The sequence below is a fragment of the Castor canadensis genome, chromosome 4, assembly GCF_047511655.1.
Source record: "Castor canadensis chromosome 4, mCasCan1.hap1v2, whole genome shotgun sequence".
NCBI classification, from domain to species: Eukaryota; Metazoa; Chordata; class Mammalia; order Rodentia; family Castoridae; genus Castor; species Castor canadensis.
In genome coordinates, this window is record NC_133389.1 from 178,037,621 (window position 1) to 178,051,306 (window position 13,686).

Here is a 13,686-nt window from a genome sequence, read left to right on the forward strand (position 1 = left end):
AAGCAGGACAGGACCTGTTGAAGAACAGCTGCACTGGGAAAAGAAGGGGCATTTCTAAAAGGACAAAAAAAAAAAAAATGTAGGTCTTTTGCCAAGGGAGAAAAAAACAAAAAGCCAAAAAAGCCCAACTATTGATTCTTCCACTCAATAAATATTGAGTGCCTTCTATATGTTTGGGTACTCTTCCAGGCAAATAGTTTTATGAGCTAACTCTAAAGGCAGAGAGATAGACAACAGGCATGTAAGCCAATGAAGATCCACTGTGACATCTGGTAGGGATGAGAGCTCTGGAGACAGATCATAGTAAGCATCATCAGATACACATTAGGTGCTTAACCAGCTCAGGAGAAGGAAAGAGAGGACAGAAGACTCTCTTCTTGCTTGGGGATTCTCTTTCAGTTGACTCTTATAAGATAAGGAGGATACTGATAGGCAGATGCTACTGAGATCAATCCGAGCATAGGAATGAGCACAAGCCAGGCAAGCATCTGAATGGGTACAGGTATGATGTATTCAGGGAGTAGAAAAGAGATTCCCAAGACAGCTACATCCAGAGCCTGGGAAGGATGGGCTGCAAGGTTGATGAGGTTGAGTGGAATGAGACTATACAAGGCCATAAACATCAGGCTAAGGAAAAACATCACCAGATGCATGTTCAAAAGGATTATAGCAGCAATCTGGAGGGCCAAGTGAGCAGATGCAGAACCAAGGTGAGCAGGTCAGACCTGCAGCTGACCATGGCTCAAGTGGTAAGGATGGGGGACAGAGCTCCCAGGGGCAGTGTCTTGTAGGATTTGGGGATTAACTCACCTTTAATGACATGAAAGGATTTATTTATCATCCAGAATGAGCCTGTCTTCTTTTGCAAATCTACTGATGTTTATTAAAAATAAGAAGCCTTTCGAAATGGAAGACATCTTGTGAAAATGGTTAATCTTGTTTGTTTACAGTAAAAATCCTGTTCTCTTTTAGTATGCAATGAGTAGTGGCAACAGTATAGGTCACAGAGCTTAGAAGGAGTCCCTGGCAAGACTGGAACCGCTGCCCACACTTAAGACCCAGGCCTGTGGGAGTGATATGCACTCTTGGAAAGAATTCTGGGTGAGGGTTGCGCTGGCCTTCCAACCAGGCTGATGGTCCTTCTTGTGCATTTACAGGCACCTTTGAAGTGGGCGTCCACATTGCTGATGTGAGTTACTTCATTCCTGAGGGATCCCATCTGGATAAGGTGGCTGCTGAGAGAGCCACAAGTGTCTACTTAGTTCAGAAGGTAAAACTCACTCTCAGTTTCTTAAATTAAAAAGTGTCCTTCCACTTAGTATTCTTTCTTATTTTTAATTTAAATATTTCTCCCTTTTCTCAAAAATTTTTTGTGAGAAACAATAGTCTTATCTGAATCTTTTATCTAATAAGATCTAAGGTGGTCACACCTATACTACTTGGGAAACAGAGATCAGGAGGATCATGGTTCGAGGCTAACCTGGACAAATAGTTCACAAAACCCTATCTCAAAAATACCCAACGCAAAACAGGACTGGCAGAGTGGCTAAATGGTAGAGCACTTGCCTAGCAAGTGTGAGGCCCTGAGTTAAAACCCCAATACTACCAAAAAAAAAAAATGTGCTTGCCCTCTGTTATTGCATGTTTTCCTAAAAGGTGCCAAGGAAAGACACAGGTTTTCATCTCAGGCCTCATCTCAGAGGAACCCTGACATAGAAGTACCTCCAACAGTGGTCAGCTTCAAAAAGGAGTGAGGAAAAGTTGCTAGGCACACGGGAACCCAGGTGCCAGTGCGCAGGCCACTGAGCACTACTTGCCACTGTCCCTGCTCAGCAGGAGCTTGCAGCACTAGCAGCTGCAGAAGGCCCTGTAACTGCCCATCAAGAGAATACAGAGAACCAGGGACTTGGTGGTGCTGGAAGTCATGCAGACTGTGGAGGACACTGGGACCAATTGAAAGGTACACATAAGTAGAAAGATGCATCTGATACAGAGGAGGGTCATGTTTGATATCACAAGTGAACTGGAGAAAGACTGATTGCTAACCTCGACCAGCCTGTGGGATGGCTGGGTCACATACAAGAATAAAGTCTTAGCAGAGCTTTCTACAACCCATCACTTTAATCAGGGGTCAGGTGATTAATATAAGATTTCTGGAATATTTTGAGAAAATACTTCATTTTACTTAAATAGCATTCTTATTATGGAACCAGTAATCCTAAGGGATTGTTGGAAAAGATACACAAAGTAGACCTTCTTCCAATTATGAAGCAGTTTAATAACAAACGAAGGATGAGTTCACTGTGAACACGAAAGTTCCCAGCCTCAAAGATGAAGGGAAGGAATATGATAGATTCATAATTATTATCACAGGAGACAAAATTAGCAATATCCTATTTTCTGTGGAAACTCAAACCACAGAACAAAGGACAGTTATATCATGCTGAAATAAATGCACTTTATAAAGATGTGACAGCAAATAGGAAAAGTATTGATTTGCTCATCAGAATTTTGGAAGCCATTGCTGTCTGCAATTTAATCTTATGCTTAGTTTATTACTTTTATAATTTAATGCCCCTGTTTTGAAGATCCAGTGCCATCACCTTCTCAGTCATCATGGGAGCCTTGCTGGCAAGAGGGAAAGAAATAGCAGGGAAGATACCCAAAGGAAAGTTAGTTAACTTTGAAGCTATGACAGCCCCTGGTTGTGAGACCTTCAGCAAAATAGCGAAAAGCTGGATGAAACTTGAAAAAACATCTCAACTTTTTAGAAGGTTCTCCCATCCATATCAGAAACATTCCCAAGGTGAAGGTCGATGATCAAGGTGCTAAACTTAGGCTCCACCCCAGGCTATCTCAAGAAAATCTAGTTCACTGAGGGATTTGTACACTTGAAGGGCAGGACCTCTTGTCCCTTAAGTTATTTTTTAAAGTACAGAATTATTAAGAAATTATGTACATTATTACTTTTGATACTAATTTTTGATAGGAATTGAATACTTGAAATCATTTTCCTTACTTTTCTGAACCATAACAGTAATCATGAAAACAGGTGTTTGGGCCGGGGAAGCTACTTGATCAGGAAGGGAAGTGTTTGTATTACCCAGCAGCCTGTTAGCTTCCACATATAAAGTCATAGGGCTCCTTCCTCACACCAAAGAAGTTTACTTCAAAAACCAAGAACAAACTAGGAATGTCTTCATTCCTTTAGAGATGTGAATGTTTATTAGATTTTGCACCTTTTGTGCAAAATCTTTCTCAACTCATGTGCCCCTGTGTTTGGGCTCTCCATCTTACTGGAACTCTGAATGCCCACCAGTCATGCCACAATTCACAGGAGCACTGACTGTGAACCACACAGACAGTATTTGCCAATGTCCCAACACTGAATTATTGAACCATGCTTTGGTTTCCTTTGTTGGAAAAAAAAATAAAGGTGATTTCTATAACTCACTGTGTTTGGGCACTGGGGAAAGAAATGAGGGAAAATACCTGCTTTCATAGCGTTGTTCCAAAGCAGGTAGGGCCCAGGAAACTTAGCCTACCCCATTCATCAGTTTTTGTGGAATTTAACTTCCAGCCCCACCCATTCATTCATGTGTTCTTTGTGGCTGCTGTCACCTGACAGCAGCAGAGTAGAATGACAGTTTATTGCCTTTAAGAAACTGTTTTAGAGTAGAATAATGATTTTTTGGGGGTAGGGGTCACCTTTTGGAAGTAAGCTATGTATGGGCCCAAAATTTTCTTGATTTGGGTACTATATTTTTTCTATACTTGGATTATAATATGGGTATAATTGTGCTACTCTTTCCTGGATGGTTTGAGGACTTAATGAAAGTATATCCAGGACAATTCAATCCATTTCCCATTTACTAGCAAAGTAGCTTCAAAGGCATCTGGATTTCTAATTAAACTTATTTAAGTTCTGAAAGTTCAGCTACTTAAACTCTTTAAATTTCTTGAGGCCAGAATAATTTCAAACAGTATATCCCCTGTTGACTTCTAATGAAATAAAAATTGGACAAGATGAGGAATGAGACTGAGATGGTGAAGAATCTTCTGGATACTCTGGGAACTTGCTAAGAGAGCCTTGGTGAACTATGAATTACTCTCATCCTCTCCACAGGGGTTGTTGTGATCCCTCTTTTCCAGAAGATTCTCTGTAAAGCTTCTGTAGAACTTTATACCTCTAGCTTCAATTAAAGCAGGATTCATTTTGAAAAAAAAAAAAAAAAAGAAACTGTTTTAACCCTTGTTCTGAAGGGTGGATGCCAAGCTGGTCCTGACCTGCCTTTTACAACGTGGCCAATGGAGACCCTGAGACAGAAAAACAGAGGGCAGCCAGGAGGAGCCCAGACTGTTCCTGTAGTCACAACTCCACCACTCTTGCTAAGTCAGTGTCCATAGATCTTTCTCTGCCTGGCTATGAAAGGAAGGAATTGGACAGAACATCTCAAAATGTCCATTTCATCCTGTGTAACTGGCATATCCCACAAGTAACCATGAGAATCTATTCCCTTAACAAGTATTTACAGAGCACCAAGTTCTGCCAGGCACTGCAGTAGGCCCTGGGAATAGTGGTGAATGAAAGACCACACATGAGTTATTTCTAACCCCCTCACTGCAATTTGTGAGTTCTTCTACCTTTCTTTCTCTCCTCTGACACTACTCAGCTACTCATTTGGCTCATCTTATTTTTTGACCGTCTTGACTTTCACTTCCTATCTGGCTTCTGTAAACTCATTGGTTCAGTTTTGGATCTCTATCTAAACTAGCTTGAACCTTTCTTCCTCCCTCCCTGGTCCCATGCCCTAGGACATGACTTCTGGTATTTGCTCATTGACTTTATCAAGTTAAGAATTATGTCTCACACTCCAACCACACATTCCAAGGCATTCTGAGAGCTAGATACCATCTGCTTGGCCTCCATCTCTCAGGGACCAAAGACCAGCCAAGGTGCCAAATCTACTCCATTCTGGAAACTTCCAAATATCATCACCCAGGTAAAGAGTATAGCTGCCCAGTCTCTGTCCATTGCCTAACATGATTGGCAGCTCCCATTGCCAGCATGTCTGTGTGCCCACCTTACTGGCAGAAGAAATGCTAGGCTGTATACTCTGCCCTCATAAATAGTGTATCCTGGTAGCCCATTGTGGCCCTTGCTGCTGCCATTCCAGCTGCTGGGGAGATTCACATTGTTGCCTGCCATAGGTAAAGCTATTAATGTGGTGCCAAGCTCTAGCTCTGAGGAAGCCACCCACACAGGGAGCCTGGAGAGGCCCTGGGAAGAGGGTTCTGAAGCTCTGTGCTTTATGAACCTGTAGATCTTGGCCCAAGCATTTTTGGCATGTCTTTAAGACAGCCTTCTCCTTTTCTTGAGTCTTGTTGACCTCTTTTCCCACCTTTACCCCTTCCAGAACTAGAGCTTGAGCAACTTGTGCTCCTGCTGCTCCCCAGAGTGGACTGCCCTTTTTTGTAAGAATGTTATTTAGATGCTATCAGGGCAGGCCACATGTATGCTATGTAATGCTCACCCTGGAAATGTTCCCTCCCTTAGGGTTCCACTGAAGCCAGCCTCATGTTCTTCTCATGCCTGTGAAGAACTTCTAATGGTCTCATGTTCTTCTCAAAGAGAAGGCTGAATCTCATCCTGTCAACACAAGGGGTAATAGATCTTTTAAGAACCAGTGTCCTGCCTTCTGGGTTTTTTTTCCCTGACCAACAGTCTGAAAATTGTCATTGACTACTTCATGTCCATCTTCATACCCACTACTTTCCCATCATACCCTTGCCCAGGATTCCAGTGAACTCACCAACTGGCAGGAGTTCATTGAGACCTGGAGGCAGAGGAGCTCGCCTAGATTGCAAGTACATAACTGGCCTTGGGGGTTCAAGGCTTATGAGTATGCCCAGCTGTGGTAGTATACTTTCTTTGTAAGCCTGAAACAAAAGTTCTGTATTAAGTATCTCAGCTTATGTTAGGAGTTTCTTGGCTTCTTCCTCTTTCCTATTGAACCCCATTTCTGCCAGAACTGCCACAGCTTCAACATGGACATCCTCTAAGGTTCCCAGCCAGTCCCACAATCCAAAACCTTCTGTATCTGTGCTCTGGTGCATAAGATCAGGACACCTCCCACCTCAACAATATCTGTCAGCATGTGGAAGATGGACTTTCAGATATACCTCTATGGGGTCCAATAAGTTATAATACCTCATGTGGCCTTTGAATGCTCAGCTGTCTACTAGCAATTAAAGGATAAGATCTATTGAACAGAAAGGTTATCACACAAGTGAATCATCATTTATTTCCTTACCCCAACCCTGTAAAGACTCTCTAACATTCCCTTACCTCACACACACACATGGTCCTAGTCCACTTACAACAGCAGAATCTTCATGCCAACCTCAAGGGAGTGCTATAGAATCCCTGGACTCCAATTCTGGAAAAATGCCCTCATGGTTTCCCACAAAGATACTGGCAGTTCTGGAGCAAAAGCCCTCTAGAACAATCTAAAGGTTCCTAGGATTTCTGGTATTTACCAGATGTTACTGAGAGACTCTCTCATGTTTCCTAGCTTTTCCACACTAACCATTAGACTGTCAAAGTAGAAGAGACTTTTCTAGGCTTTGATTGTAACCTTGTCCTTGAGGGGCTGAAGATCTGTGGCCTGTGGCTCATGTTTGGCTTCCATTATCAGGCCAACAGTTGACAGTGATGTCATCAGTCCCATGGTAAAATTCACACTGTCCAGCACCCTCTGCTCCCACTCCAGGGGGAGCTAGCCCAGGTGGGCTTTATTGCCCCAAGTGAGAGCCAAAACTGTTTGCTGCCACAGATGCCTCCAGTATACTGAGACCCTCTGTCAAAAGACCTAGTGCCCTCCTCCCCCTGCTCTGTGATAGTTCTCTGGATCACTACTAGCTAGACTAGACTGGCTGAACAGACCCTAGCCCACCTGCTCTAGAACTGGATAGTCAGTTTCTTAAGCAGTTTAGATTTGCCTGTCATTTATACTAGGTGACCAGAACCCCCATAGGTGTTTTCTGCTAGCCCAGAAATGACAATACTGAATGGAGAGGGAGATGGAATTGATTTGAGCTGTGAAATTCTGAATGAGAAGCTACATGATCATCCAAACCCAGTTTCAAGTAATAGATTGGTCTGGGAAGTAGGTGACTCTCTGTGCATGTTATGCCTTAAAGAGCCAGAACCTTCAAGGATCACTCAGAGAATGACTAGTTGTACTTCTAGCTGAGCAGAGATTCTCTACCAGACTCGGCTTGTGTCAAACAAACCATGTTCTTAGTTGACCTCTGTGGCCTGCTTAAAACTAAATGTGTATAAGAACTGTTTGACTCCGTTCTTCACATGTCTGTAGCACCTGTGTCCAAGCTGAGGGGAGATATAGGTGGATTAAGGGAATGCAGTGTAAATTTCTGACCCACAAATCTCTCTGAACATGGTTATACCAGGCTTCCTCCCTCACCTCCTCTCTCTACATGGTCACGAGACCAGTCCGATGTTGTCTGTGTGACTAACTCTCCTGGAACACAGCTCCACAGCACCAGCCTTCAATTTATGTTTGTATTTCTGGAAGCCTTCTTCAGTACTTCTCAGGTTTGTGTCCACCTGAATTTACTAATACCCAGATAGCACCCATTAACCTGGTATCAGAATTACCTTTTGTGTTATACTCCCTGCTACTGACAGCATTCCTTATCCACAGTTTTCTGCACTTTTACTTAATATCCCTGTTCTTAGTAACTGAGATTCTCCAGCATGGCTTAACCAGTCAGTACCTAAGGAACCTGAGTTATATAGGAGGACTCAGAATTTTTATGGCAGACCAAGGATGGGAGAAAGGACTATACCAGTCAAGCCTAGACCTTACAAAAGACATCCTTGTAGGAGACACAGTTTGATATTCCTAAGTTCACGCACAGCATCTGCTAATACAAGAGCTGGAGGACCAGTTCCCTAGATGTTTGGAAGTTCCTAAGGTCATTAAATTCATGGCCTGCCAGCTTTTCCCCTGCAGTTCCTCCACACTGCATCCAGTTTGCCACACTTTCTTGGACAGCCTGAGATAGGAAGGCAAAGTATTTCTTAGTTTGTGATACTGGGCCACACCATAACTAATTGGCATTTGAGACAGGGAGCCCAAATATCTTCTAGTTTATGACTGCTCAGGAGGCAGAGATGAGGAGGATCAAGGTTTGAAGCCAGCCTGGGCAACTAGTTCATGAGACCCTATCTTGAAAATACCCAACATAAAATAGGGCTGGTGGAGTGGCTCAAGTAGTAGAGTGTGTGCCTATAGCTAGTGTGAGGCCCTGAGTTCAAACCTCAGCACCACAAAAAGAAAAACAAAAAGATGCATAAAGTATGCACATCCACCAGAATGGCTGAAATAACAAGTCAGAAAATAGCATGTATCCAAAAGGCTATTGAGAACAGGAACTCTCACAACTGGATAAAGGCAAATTAGTACCGTATCAGTTTGGAAAACTGTTTGAAAATATTTTTTAAAGTTGAGCATAAACATGCCTCATAGACTAGGTATATACTCAATACAAATGCAGATTATGTACAGTACAAAAAGTATATATAAGAATGTTCATTGGAGCACTATTCATAGTAGCCAGAAAACTAGAAATTTCAAAATCTGTCTCTGTAGAATGAACAAGTAAATTATAGTATGTTCACCCAGTGGAAGGCTATATAGCCAAAATGGTGAAAGAAATCAAACCCAAGAGCACACATTGTGTGACTCCATTTATATAAATTCAGAAATAGGCAAAACTAATCCATGCCATTGGAAGTCAGGGTGTTGTGACCCATGGAGGGGAGAAGGACCCAAGTGGAGGGGCTTCAAGTGAAGTCTGATCTGAGTTCTGATTACATGAGCATTCAGTTTGTGAAAAATGCATGAAGCTTTTTATTTATGACTTTTGCACTTAAAATATGTATTTTTTCTATTTTGAAGCTTTTTGTGGGGTGACCTGCACTCCACTTTGGCTTCTTTAATATCTATCCCCAGCCTACTCAGGCAAAGAAACCACATCAGAATCTAGATCCTCCTTCTTAGCTTGGCCTTCCTGAAAACAATTTTGATACTTGTCCACTGACTCTACTTAACATGACCTCAGACTGAAGTCATCCCATCTTCCTGCTTGAAAATGCTGTTGGCCAAACCCAGCCTTTGTCTGGCCCAGACCTGTTGGAGAAGGAAGATGAGACTTCAGATCCTTTTTACCTACAAAAACTACACTGTTATGATGGAGAGAGAAATAGAAGTACTGTCTTAAACTTGAAAGAGCACATCAACTGAATAAATGGGAAGCATTCTTCCTACTAGAAAAGTTTAACTCTATAATCAGGTCTGAATATTTAAGAATTGTAGACACTATTAGAGGTTTTTCCTCTGAGCAGGTGATTTTCTGTTTTCCAGCTACTGCATTCTTCTTTTTTAACCAGGAATTCTGTTTCAAAGTAAAAAATTGAAAAACTAAAATTGAGTTAAATAACTAAGCATATTTCCTTTTCTGTTCTCTTTGGTTTTGTGATTGTCACAGTTCTAGACTCTCTCTTTGAGTCAAGTTGGGGATCTGCTGCTAAGTTCCAAAAGTGAGGAGCTGAATGGAATGAGGACTTGCAAGTCTGCTGCCCGGTCCTGCTTCAGCTTGGCAGGGGTGTGTGGCACCGTCTTGCAACCTTGGACAGCAGCAGCTGTGCGTTCTGATGCCTTTGAACCACTGCTCTGACCTTTCTTCCTACTCATTTTTGTTCCTTAAAGGACTGTGTCCAGGAACTTTTCTGCTGTTTTCACTTTATTTTGCCTATAAAGGTCTTAAAATCTGGATGAGTTGCCTTTCTTCTCCAGATTCTCTGCTTTCTCATTTGGCAGAATCATTTTTCCCAACTTCATCGCTCCAGGGAAGGAGGATGGGGGTAGGGTTGGGGGTTCCGGTTGATTTCCCATCTATAGGGAATGTGGCTCTGACTTCTTTTCATTCAGATGTGAGTGACTGATGGTCAGAATTTCAATCTAAACTTGGTTTTGGGAAAGAGCCCATAAAGTAGGACAATATACAATGAAACCCATATTGGGTCCAAATTCCATCTCACTGACTTTTAAGAGAAATTCTCTTTGTTGAGATTTTACTCACAGTAATAAGTATCTGGTAACTCTTGTTAACAATGAGGGTTTACTCAGACAAAAATATAAAAAATTTCCTTTTAAATCCACAAAAACTCTTTCTTTTTGACAAAAGATGGTTCTACGAGGACAGGGGACAACTGTTTACCCAAACTTGGGCCTGTCCTCCTCAAAGGGCATAATATTGTTTAGTTAATGTCTTTCAGCCATCTTCTGTGGGAGAGAAATACAATGTAATTTTAAGTTTTAAGGTAGTTTTTTTTTTTTTTAAATAAGTGAATTCAGTTTTAAAAGTAAAAGAAAACCTAAACAGTTGAAACCTAAACCTGAATTTTCTGCCTACTGGCCCAACCACTCATGTTATTTTAGGTGTGAAACAGCTCAAATGAAAGTTCGCCCATAAATCTCTACGATATTTTATTGGTACTGCTTTATAATAGAGATCAAAGATTGGGATTGGAAGCCTGTCTTCATGTAGAGTCCAAAGAGTTTTAAGATGTTCCTTTCTGACACCAGCAGGTTGTCAGAGTGTTGATGTTTTGTTAATGTCAAACTGTGTAGCAAAGAGTTGATCAAATCCTGAATTCATGGAAGTGTTGATATGAAAAAGAAAACTCTTTAAACAGAGATGTTGGCTAGCAAACGAATTATCTATTTCCTTCAAGTGTGTAAGTAGGGAGCTAGCTGAGCATACCTTGGTATTAAAACTTCGAAGTCCTCAGAGACACGGAGGAAAACTCACCAGTTGTCAGGCTACAGATCTGGGCATGTGGGCCCTGAGGATGTAAGGGAGTTTAGGTGGGGAGCCAGTGAAGGCCTGGGCTAAAAGGATCAAGGAGACCCTGTGGCCCCTCAAACAATAGAGAGCCTCCTGTGGGTTTTGGGTATTTGGCCCAGTGTCATTGCTCATCCTTCCTGATTCTTCTTGCCTGGATGATTGATTCTTCCCTGCTGTGGCCCTTTCCGCTGGTCACAGGGCTGTCCTGGCTAACCCACTGCTGAACTTGGCCTGCCTGCCTTCTGTGGCTTTAGCAGATGTTTCTGTTCTCTGAAGCTAATGTAAGATTTTATAGTCTTGTTAGTACCCCCACCCAGCTGCCTTGGGCAGTGGTGTATTGACCCAAATGGTCTGTTCTCTCAACACTCCCAAGCTCTGGTCCAGAATGCTTAGAAAGTCAGAGTCCTGTCATCTGTCTGTTTTTTCCACAACCAACCCTTAATCTCTGCCTTTACCCAACTTAGGACCTGGCCCCAAGGCATCCTTCAAGCTCCTTTTCCTTTTCTGCTGCCAAAAGTGCTATCAGTCTTCACCCACTTAGCATTTATTGGGTACAAGTTACATACCAGGTGCTAGGAATGCAAAGATGAGATGAATGCTGGTCTTCCTGAGGAAGTTAGACGAGTGAGCATGTGACAAACACTTGCAATACACTGGGTTTCCTTTGGTTACAAAAGTACCCCACGGTAAGGAAGTACAGAGGAAAGTTGTATTAGAGAGTTCACAAGAGCTGAGAAGGCTTTGCCTGGCAATCAGTCTTTGAACAGTGTTCACAATTTAAGTAGAAAATGTCCATATTCAAGGCAGAAGCTAAAAATTGTGTGTCCGAGGAGTAGTGTGTACCTTGGAATTGCTAGGGTGAGCTTACCAATGCTATAGTGTCTACACATCCAGCCCCAGGAGAACGAGGTCAGTAGGTGCCACCAGCCTACTGCCATGTAGATATCCTGAGGAAGCAGGATTTCATAGTCACTGGAGTGTATTACAGCCCCCACCCCCAGCAATTATAGCAGTCCCTAGCACATAATAAAATCAGAGGGGCAAAATGTTGGCAGTGGGAGAAGTTAGCTACCTAGTTACCTTTAGTGCTCCCTTAGAGACAGGTTGTGGAGGCCAGCTTCTCTTTAACAGATCTTAGATACTTGTGACTCCTGGCCAAGACTGGAGGGTCCAGTCTTGGTGGATTTTTTTTTTTTTTTTTTGAGACAAGGTCTCACTATGTAGCCCAGACTAGTCTCAAATTTGTGATCCTCCTGCCTCCAGTTCCTGAGTGCTGGGATTACAGGCATGTACCCCATACCAGGCCTGAGGATCCAGTCTTTCTGAAGATTTCTTGGGCCCATCAAAGATGTTTGGAACCTCTCTCTCATTCACAAAGGAAGCAAAAATCCAATTACTGAATTCAGCTCATTAGTTATTGGGAAGGTAAAGGCAACATTTCCTAATATAAATGAGATTACAGATGATCATTGGATAGAGTTTAATAAGAAGATACAGAAATCTGGAGAATAATGAGGAAGGTAATACTTTCTCAGTACACACAAGTTAAACTTGGAATGAATGATGCAGAGAAGAGTAGCAGTGCCCATTTGTAAGAATGACATGCAAATTTGAGAAATGTTCCAATTTTTAAAAATAAAAACAAAAAGTAAGAAAGTTATAGTAGTCTATTTTCTGCTACTATAATGAAATACCTGCAACTGAGTAATCATAAAGAAAAGAGGTTTATTTAGCTCAGTTTTGGAGGGTGAAAGTCCAAATAGCATCGTGCTGTCTCTGGAAAGGGGCCCCTCTTGTCTGCATTACCTCATGGCAGATGGTTCCACAATGGCAGGAGCTGGGTGAAAGGGAGAGATCACATGGGCTAGACTGGAAGCTATTATGAGGGGAGACCAGTCTTGGTCCTCTTAAAGTTCCCACCACCTCCCAACACTGCCATATTGGTGTTCAAACTATGAACATATGAACCAATTGAGGGAAACACTCAAACCATGTCTAAACCATAGCAGAGGTCTTATCTAGAATGATTTCTACCCCAGAACTCTGGAGTTTTGATTTATGAGTCTATTAGACTCTATTCTGAGAGAAAAGGAGAGAAGTTCCACAATTGAGCAGCATGGCTGAAAATGCAAATGGAGAGGTTCGTTGTAGAGAGATTCAGAACATAAGACCTTTGGGGCTTGGGCACTGATTGGATGTAGGTAGGGCAAGGAGAGTGGAAGAATCCTCAGATAACCCCAGTTGTGGGGTATATGTGTGTATGAGAAGAGGGAGGGGGTGAGGAGGTGAGGGTGTGGCATCTAGTTTTTTGGATAGTTTTGAAGGAGTTTCGTTGCAAGGAGGTGAGGGTGTGGTGTCTAATTTTTTGGGTAGTTTTGTTGTTTGCTTATGTAACTACTCTTAATAGAGAAATATTGGTATAGGAGCAGCTGCAGAAAGGAAAATGCTACATAATGTCTTCTCTGTGTGGTATTTAAAGAATAAGAATCCACAGACACTCGGATTAAGGTATCATAATGGAGAGATCTAGAATTTCCAAAAGAGGCAGGCTAAGAATGCAGACATGGAAAGGACTCGTGTATCAGCAGCAGTACAAACCCGGGGAGAAGTTGATCTCAGGAGACCATGCTGTAGGAAGAAGGGAAAGTGAAAGGTAGAAGGTGAGGACCACCAACAGCGAGGAGCCATGTGTATAGTTGTATGTATAGAATCAAGACAAAGGCTCTGTACCAGCCTGCTAACCTTCTA

The 13,686-nt window shown here is 42.3% G+C and overlaps 1 protein-coding gene, 1 non-coding gene and 1 pseudogene across 8 annotated transcripts in view; all 3 read left to right on the plus strand.

The window, feature by feature from the left end:
• Dis3l2 (DIS3 like 3'-5' exoribonuclease 2) overlaps positions 1 to 13,686 on the plus strand; it is a 370,364-nt gene that overhangs the window by 254,716 nt on the left and 101,962 nt on the right. For 6 of the 7 annotated variants that reach the window (XM_020172819.2, XM_074072000.1, XM_020172822.2 and 3 more), the window contains exon 11: positions 1,158 to 1,270. The exons of the other annotated variant lie outside the window; for it this stretch is intronic. In XM_020172819.2, coding sequence (XP_020028408.2) covers positions 1,158 to 1,270 — 113 coding nt within the window. The remainder of the gene's footprint in view (positions 1 to 1,157; positions 1,271 to 13,686) is intronic. 7 annotated transcript variants of the gene reach the window in all.
• Positions 1,619 to 4,210, plus strand: LOC141422427 (tetratricopeptide repeat protein 13 pseudogene; annotated as a pseudogene).
• On the plus strand, positions 12,459 to 12,570 carry LOC141422868 (U6 spliceosomal RNA). The gene has a single exon (XR_012447574.1). It is a non-coding gene; the product is annotated as a U6 spliceosomal RNA (small nuclear RNA).